The sequence below is a fragment of the Falco cherrug genome, chromosome 11, assembly GCF_023634085.1.
Source record: "Falco cherrug isolate bFalChe1 chromosome 11, bFalChe1.pri, whole genome shotgun sequence".
In the NCBI taxonomy this organism is placed as follows: Eukaryota; Metazoa; Chordata; class Aves; order Falconiformes; family Falconidae; genus Falco; species Falco cherrug.
The window spans coordinates 24,892,284-24,899,997 of NC_073707.1; the positions used below are offsets into that span (position 1 = coordinate 24,892,284).

The following is a 7,714-nucleotide window of genomic DNA, read 5'->3' on the forward strand; positions in this document are numbered from 1 at the left end:
ATCACTCTAACCTGACTTCATCCATCATAAAGATGCCATCACAGGCCTTAATGCCCATTTCATTGATCTGAAAACCATTAATGCCATTTTTAAGTAAAACTTCTGCTTTTGTTAGTCACTGTTCACAGCGCTAAAACACATCATGGTGCTAATCCAAGCCTGACAATTCTGACTGACTTAGAGGGAGACGTCATCATTGCAGATTTTAAATCAGGCTTTTTGCAATAAATTCGGTGCACACAGATCCCTTCAATCCAAGAATTCAGTACACCTCCTAATACTCCCATTAGTCTCACGTTCTTCTTAAGCAGAAGAAACAACTAATCCATGGTTTATAAAGTGGTCCAAGCTTACAAGGTAGAAAACAGAAAGCTAAGAAGAGCATCTCCAAATTCTGTGCTTCCTAATAGGCAGTGGGAGGGAAAAATATTAAATCTATAGCTATTTAGAAGTATCCTGTTCTAAATACAAATGATTCTGATGTGGGTTACTATGTGGTATTTCAAGTCCAACTAAAAATGCATCTGATTCACAAAATTTATTATCTACTAGTTTTGGTAAAAATTTAAGAGGCTTACCTAGAAAGGGGATATAGCTTATCCCATGACATTCTTTCCTGACAAGAGTATCTCCTGTTTGCCTCTTTTAATAGACAGCCAGTCAAAAAAACTAACTCCTGAAGTCAGCTGGTTACAATCCCTTGGACACCAACTGCCTTTACATACTGTACAATTACCACATGACTTCCAAGCCAAATCCACAGCTGCACACAGGAAATTCAGGGAAAAAAAGGACACCCCCACACCCCACAGTGCAACATCGCATGTGCAATTCTGCACTGTGTATGCGGTTAGGCACAATAGCTAAAGAGAGTCCTGAGATTAAATACTCCCAGAACACAGCTACACTGTGTGCTCACAATACTGGCTGGAATCAGCCCTCCTGGAAAGGAAGACAGAAGGCTATTGCCATAAAAAGAGCTGGGATTCTTAAACATCTGAAGCCAGGCTTAGGGGAAAATGAGTGACGGGCAACAGCTGAGAGTATTCTGCATTGATCCTGTAACATCCTGACATTCCAGGGAGGGTGATGGTGAAGGAAGCTTTCTGCTGACATAAATAAACTCGAAATCTTAAAAGAATTATTTAAAATATTTTAAAATTATTATTATCGCCTCAGTCCATCCCACCCCACCCAAAGCCCCTACTTCTTCCAAAAATACCCCCACACACCTTTCCAAGACGAGGGCTGAGCAAACCCCCGCGCGGTGCATCTGCCCCCCGCCCCCCCGCTCTCCCTCACCGCCACACTGACCTCCCTCCAGAGGCGCCCGTATCACCCCGCCTCGGCAGCACCTTCCCCAGCCCCCGCCACCCCGCTCCGGCCCCGCCACCCCCCCGCCAGCCGCGCCCCGCCGCAGCCCCCGCCACCCCCACCACACCCAGACACCTTCCCCCAACGCCCTTCCCCCCGCACCCTCCCTCCTCCGCGGCCCGGCGCGGGGCTCCCCTCACGGCCACCAGCGGCCGCCCGCCCTCGGCCGGGCGCGGAAACCACCGGGAGGCCGCCCTCCGCGCTGCCCCCGCGGCGCCGGCCCCGCCGCCGCGCCCTCCCCGCGCCGGTACCTTGTAGAAGGCCCCGTTAGAGCCGCGCACTTCCACCGTCAGCTCCTCCATGTTGAGAGCGCAAAGGACGCCGGGACGTGCTTCTAGAAACTGTCACCACGGGGGGGAGCGCTGGCGGGCTCCCCCTCCCCCTCCGCCCGCCCCCCGCGGGGTGGGGGCCGCTCCGGCCCCGCCCCGCCCCTCCTCCCCCCGCCGCGCGCGGTGGGGCTGCCCACGCCGCGGGCGGGGGGGGCTCACTGCCGGCGGAGCGGGGCGTTCCCTGCGGGAAGGGCGGCCGGCCTCTCGCTTGCCCCCCCGCCCCGCCGCGGCCCGCGGCAGTGGGAGCGGCCGGCTGCTGGCCAGCGCGGCGCTGAGGGGGGCGGCCGCTGCCGGGCCTCGCTCCCGCCCCGCGGCGCAGGTGGCCCGGCGGGCTGGGCCCGGCCCCGCGGGAGCGGCCGCCCTGTGGCGGTGGAGGGGGAAGCGGCTGCAGCCAGCGCTGCAGGCGAAATGCGGTGTTTTGTGTGGTTTTGAATGAATAACGATCCAAAAGGCCGGGCCTTAGGGGACACCTTCCGTTCCCGGGCCGCCTCAGGCAGCCTGGCTGGTCGCCCGCTGCAATCAAGATGGTGCCCGTCATCCCCCCGCGCTCCCGCTCTCTCGGCCGCCTTTGTCCCGTGCCGGAGCTGCGGCCCGGCGCGGGGGGCGGGGAGCGCCCCCGCCTTCTACCCGGCGGCCCAGCCCCGGGGCGCTGCCCCTACGCCGCCATGGCTGGGGGGGGACCCTGCTGCAGACCGCCGGCAGTTCCTCCGTGGGCTGCTGCAGAGGGGTAAAAATAACATTACTTTGCCATCCGGTGACCCTCACAACAGAGTCGGGCTAGAATTTTGCTATGAGCTCAATGCTCACACAAGCTTAGTCATGCCGAGCTTGATGAAAGGCCTGTATCTTTGCCAAATGCGTCTATTTTTTTGCAATAGCTTTAAATATCAGTAACGCTACTTTCAAACATCCTTTCTGCTGATCTTCCCTGTTAAATGTCAGCCCCAAAGGTACAAGATGGTATTTTACCCACCAAACGTTTTCATTTATAGTTCCTCCATGTTACTCTCTGCATGTGCCCAAGGGCCAGCACGCAGCGCTTAGCCCATTTATGTTCAGTGTTGTCCATTGAGTAATTAATGTCAGGGTTATGGGGATGGGCTGGGAGGGTTCTGTTGGGGAAGAACGGAGGGTCATGTGGAGCCACGTTTACAGGCTCTGTGGACAGTAGAGCCCTGAGTCATTGTGGTGAGCCTGAAGGGAAATTAGACACAAATTTATTAGAAAAAACCCAACAGGCTCTGCTTGTTCTGGAGAACGTTTGTTTCCAGTCAGTAACTCAGACCTTTGTTTGGCTATGAGGTAGTGTCTAATAAAAAAGCAATTCAGTGATCTACTCTTTCTGTGCTGTGTGTATGAATATTCTCATTCTTGCATAGTATTTAATCCACATGAATGTTGGGGAGGGCATCTTTTATTATAAGTACTGTTTAAATCTTTGGAAATGGCACACAATTTATTCTGTCACTGGTGGCTAGGCCATGCATAGATAAGAGAACCCTTCTTGCAAAATGGCCAGTGCCCCCTTTCCTATTGGCAGAAAGCGCTCAGGACTTCACAGGATACAGTATGAAACCTGGTAACGTGAAGCAAACAGTTGTGCTACAAAAATTCCATGCCAAAAATTTTCATTGCCCCAATATTAAATAGCCTGAGGTTCATTTAGTCAGGTTCCAAGACATAGTCTCTCAATGTCAACTGCTAAAAAAATGTGTTAAGGGTTTAACATAAAAAAGCAAAACCAAACTATGTGTGAGCTGCCGTCCTCAGAAGTAAACATGGGACACGGATAACTGTGTGAGGTGCCTGGGCATCCACATTGGCAAAACAGGGGATAGATCTGGTCAATAACGATAACGAGAACTGGCCTGAGCCAATGCAATCTGCATCCGAATTTGCCTGATAAAATTTGTTTTTCTGGAAGTGTGCACATGATAGTAGCTAAAGCGACAGGGTTGTTTACAGGTTAATACTGAGGCACATTGCTATACCAAGGGGAAAATGGGGGTAGAAGAGGGTTACTATTAGGTTGTGGGCCATAACAGTTTGCAGTACATCAGCCAGACTGTCAAGGATGAATCTGTTCTTAGTTTTCACTTAATGTAAATTAGAAGTAACTACTAAATTAAATTACTTTTAAGTATTTACTGAAATAAGACAAGGGAGGATCTTCACTCAGCTTCAGGAACTCAAGAGTCTTCCTCTGATAGTAGCTACTTACAACTTTTTTCACAAGACTACATAGGGTGATTGATCTTTTCGTTTTGCAACACCCACAGTGAAACTGCCACTTACATTTCATAGACCAGTTCTCATCGGGGAGATGCTGTAAGTCTAGTTGAACCACTGTCTGTCTGCTGTTGAAACTGTTCAGTAATGCAGGAGGGAGAGCAAGCTTCATCGCACCAGGACAGTAAGCAAGAAATGGTAGGATTCAGTATCCTTGGGACCCTTGGTTGGAAGGAGCAGAAAAAGGGTTTGCTGATTAGGAGTGCAAAATAAAGGGTGAAGGATTAAACACTAAAGGATTAAGATTGTTGTCTTCAAATATGTCAAGGCATACAGAGGGGATGACAATCAATGAAACACTAAGGCTATACAAGACAGAAAACATGACCTAAGGCTATAAAAGACAGAAAACATGACCAGCAAAAGACTCCCAAATAGGTATAGGCTGACCGTGAATAAATTTAGTCTGGAAATTACAGTTTAAAATGGAGTTTGAGAAAGTTTCTGGAACAGCCTTTCAAAATTAAATAATTAAAGTTAATAAAGCCTACCTACTCTTAGGATGGAAAAAGCATTTATGATGGTGATAAGCATATAAAGCAATATAAAACGTATTTTCAAGATAGAAGACTGAAAGTATGGATTTCAACAAATAAAGCAACCAATCCCCAGCCCCATCTTTTCAAATGTCATTGCCTAAAGTTCAAAAAGTATGTGGACAAACTGGAGAGGGTTCAGGAAAAAAGCTATAAAAACAAGGGTTGAAAATGTAGCAGTGAAATGGTATCATAGCAGCATTTTAATATTTTGAAAGAATGATTTTTAGCTACAATCTGCAAGTACCCAGGCAGAAGAAAAGATTATAAAGGCCTCTTTGGATTCCTATCACTAGCAATTTTAAAATCAAGAATGGATATCTCTAGTTCATACAAAAATGAATTCATGGAAATCTTATCATCTGTGCAGCTGAAGGTCAGAATGGAATTGTCATTCTGGGACCTTCTGACATCAGACTATTAAATGTTCATTTTACCCAAAAGCAGACAAATTTTAGCCATTTTCAGGGACTTGGGCAAGAGAGAGAACTATGAAATCAACAACATAACCCCTCAGAATAGCCATCTTTTTAATTAAGATTACATTTAGTTATGACAAGATGCACAGATTGATAGCCCTCTTTACTACTAGGCTGACAGGTTTTTGTAATTTTAAGCTAAGCAGTTACTTCTTTGCCAATTACCTTTAGTGCCTTTATTGATACCAAAACAGGGGTATTAATGTGTTTTACTGAACATATTACCTACCCTTCAGTAAAATGAAAACCCAGAAGCTACTTTCTTAGCACATTTTGTAAAAAATAATTCAGCAAAAATCAAGGTGAACTAAATTCAGACCTGTGCCTTTACTTACAAATGCAGAGTATAATAACCTGGGTCTTTCATTCCATTCAATGAATGGCAACACTGACACTTAGCCACTTGTGCCATAAAAAAATAAAATAATGATAAAAAATTAATCTAGCTTCACCTTTAAGTGGGTAAAAGCTTCTTTCGTTCAGTTGCTCATTCTGAAATTTTGGCAGAAGGCTGATAGCTATGAGAGGTGTCCACCCCGAGACTTCCAACCTTAGCAGAAGCTTAGGCAACTGGAAGCACTTAGACCCTCTGTAAATTACTGTGCATCCCTAATCCTCAGCGGAGACAAGACAAGCAACACAGATGAGTATTTGAAAGCTATTACAAGATAAGATCATCTTGGCCTCATGTCTTACCAAATGACAAAACTACGTTACAAGTCAGAAAAAGTCTTGGAGAAGTTCTTTTGAAAAATTACATGCTTTCAAGTGTGTGTGGGGTTTACTCATTTATGTCTATGTTTTCTTTGTTCCATATGTTGTACTTGGGTAGTAAAGGAAGTTTGTGAGACTTGTCAAATCAGCTGCAATAGACATGTGTAAGTAGAGCAGGGGATCTAACATTTTGTGGCACAACATTGGTATTAAGGCATATGGTCTCGATAGAGATCGTCCTGTTGGGCTGCCACTGTATAAAGAGCCAGTGGTTTGTTGTAAAAATTGAAAGAAAACGCCTGAAGAAAACCATGTGTTTTGTTTTATTTTGTCCTTCACTGTGATTTTTGCACTATTTGAATATTCAGCTCAAGAAGAATCTTTACCAATTTTTAGCAGCCTTTTACAAATGCATTCCTGACCTTTACAAATTAATGAATATTTGTCTGGAGGTTAGCTGAACTGTGTGCCATACCCAGATACATCTGCAAGTACTGTAAGCAGACACCACTTCTGAAAATAGGATCCACAAAAGGTGTTGCTAAGTGAGTGTATGTAAAAACATTTTTGTGCAATGCAGTTTAAAACCCTCTGCCTGGTATATAAATCAGAGAAAGAAGAAATCATAAATGTTCCTATTACTGTAAATTAACTTTTGTAGTTATTTACACCTACCTTGAAAGGGAAAATCTTTGGAGCTAGTTTTTTTTTTGTGTATGGCAGCTGATAGCACACACATTTATCTGTCTATGTCTAGACACAATGAACGTAAAATGCTTCACAGTTGTAGGGTTAAAAACCTGCTATGTTTAGAAAGATAAAAAGTGTTAATAATCCACAGAATGCAGTAGGTGTTTACTATTATATTCTACTTCCTGTGACTGCAATCTAAAAAAGTCACTGAGCTAATTAAATTATATAAGGAAGATGTCAAGAACCAATATTAAAAGAAAATTGGTTCTGACTACAGTCTGTGTTTATGCTGAAGTAATGATGAGCAATATGATTCAGGTTTCATTTGTTCAAAGTCCACAAGATAACATGCATGCTCAGCAAAAGAAAAATATACATCCAGGCAACAGACTACTATGCAAAAGTAATTTCACACTGAATGACAACATATGAATCTTGTTTTTTCACACTGGATGAACTTCTGGCTTACTGTTGCTTAGCCGGTCTTCCTATTTTTGTCAGTATCAGCACAGGGTAGTAAGCAAAATAAAACTAAAAGTTTAATGTCATTCTAAAGGCAAAGAGAAGCACTAGACGATACCTGCTGTAAGCACTATGTTCATTCTGGCACGATGCAAAGAAACTGCAAAATCATTTCACTGCAATTTTAATGAACTTAAATGAGAACACTGCTGTTTAATGGACTTCATGCAATGGTTTGAGGCTCATCCACTCACATTGCAACTTTTCATGGGGTTGGCTTGGTTTGGTAATTTTCATTATCACTTTACATCTGCCTCTTTTCAATGCTAGTATGGATGCAGCTGATCAAAAATAACCTTGATTTTGTTCCAAGCCAGGAAGTGAAATGCACTGAGCAAGAGAGGAACCTCTGTGGTAGTGTGAAGTCATGGTGAAATAATGGTGTGGAAGGGCCTGTCATAGTATTACTTTTAGATATCCAAGCCTAGAAGTTCTCATCTCCCAAGTGTTAGAGTTACAGCTTCCTATCACTGCTGTTAGCTACACAAAACCAAAAAAATAATTTCTGTCTTCTGCATGCTTTCAATGGAAACCATGAAAGGAAAGTATTATTTTTTCTCTATTGCTGATTCAATTTTGGAACTTGTTTGATCCTCAGACAAATCTAGACCACCTTTGGACTTGATACCAGGGCCAACATTTAGCGTCAGTGTCGTGTAAGGAGATGTATGCATTTCTGGTGTTGGACTGGACAGAGCAAGGTTTCAAGTAATGTAGATTTATGTGATATGAATTACTAGCTACTTCTTGCAGACATGAAAATATGCATATTTAAACC

At 44.5% G+C, this 7,714-nt stretch overlaps 1 protein-coding gene across 5 annotated transcripts in view; it reads right to left on the minus strand.

Annotated features, from left to right (window-relative positions):
* Positions 1-1,767, minus strand: part of FXR1 (FMR1 autosomal homolog 1) — a 36,317-nt gene extending 34,550 nt beyond the window's left edge. For all 5 annotated transcript variants that reach the window (XR_008734453.1, XM_055723639.1, XM_055723636.1 and 2 more), the window contains exon 1: positions 1,626-1,767. Coding sequence is in view for 4 of the 5 variants with exons in the window: in XM_055723639.1 (XP_055579614.1) it covers positions 1,626-1,676 (51 nt within the window). In the remaining variant the exon portion in view is untranslated. The remainder of the gene's footprint in view (positions 1-1,625) is intronic.
* Between the last annotated feature and the right edge of the window lie 5,947 nt (positions 1,768-7,714).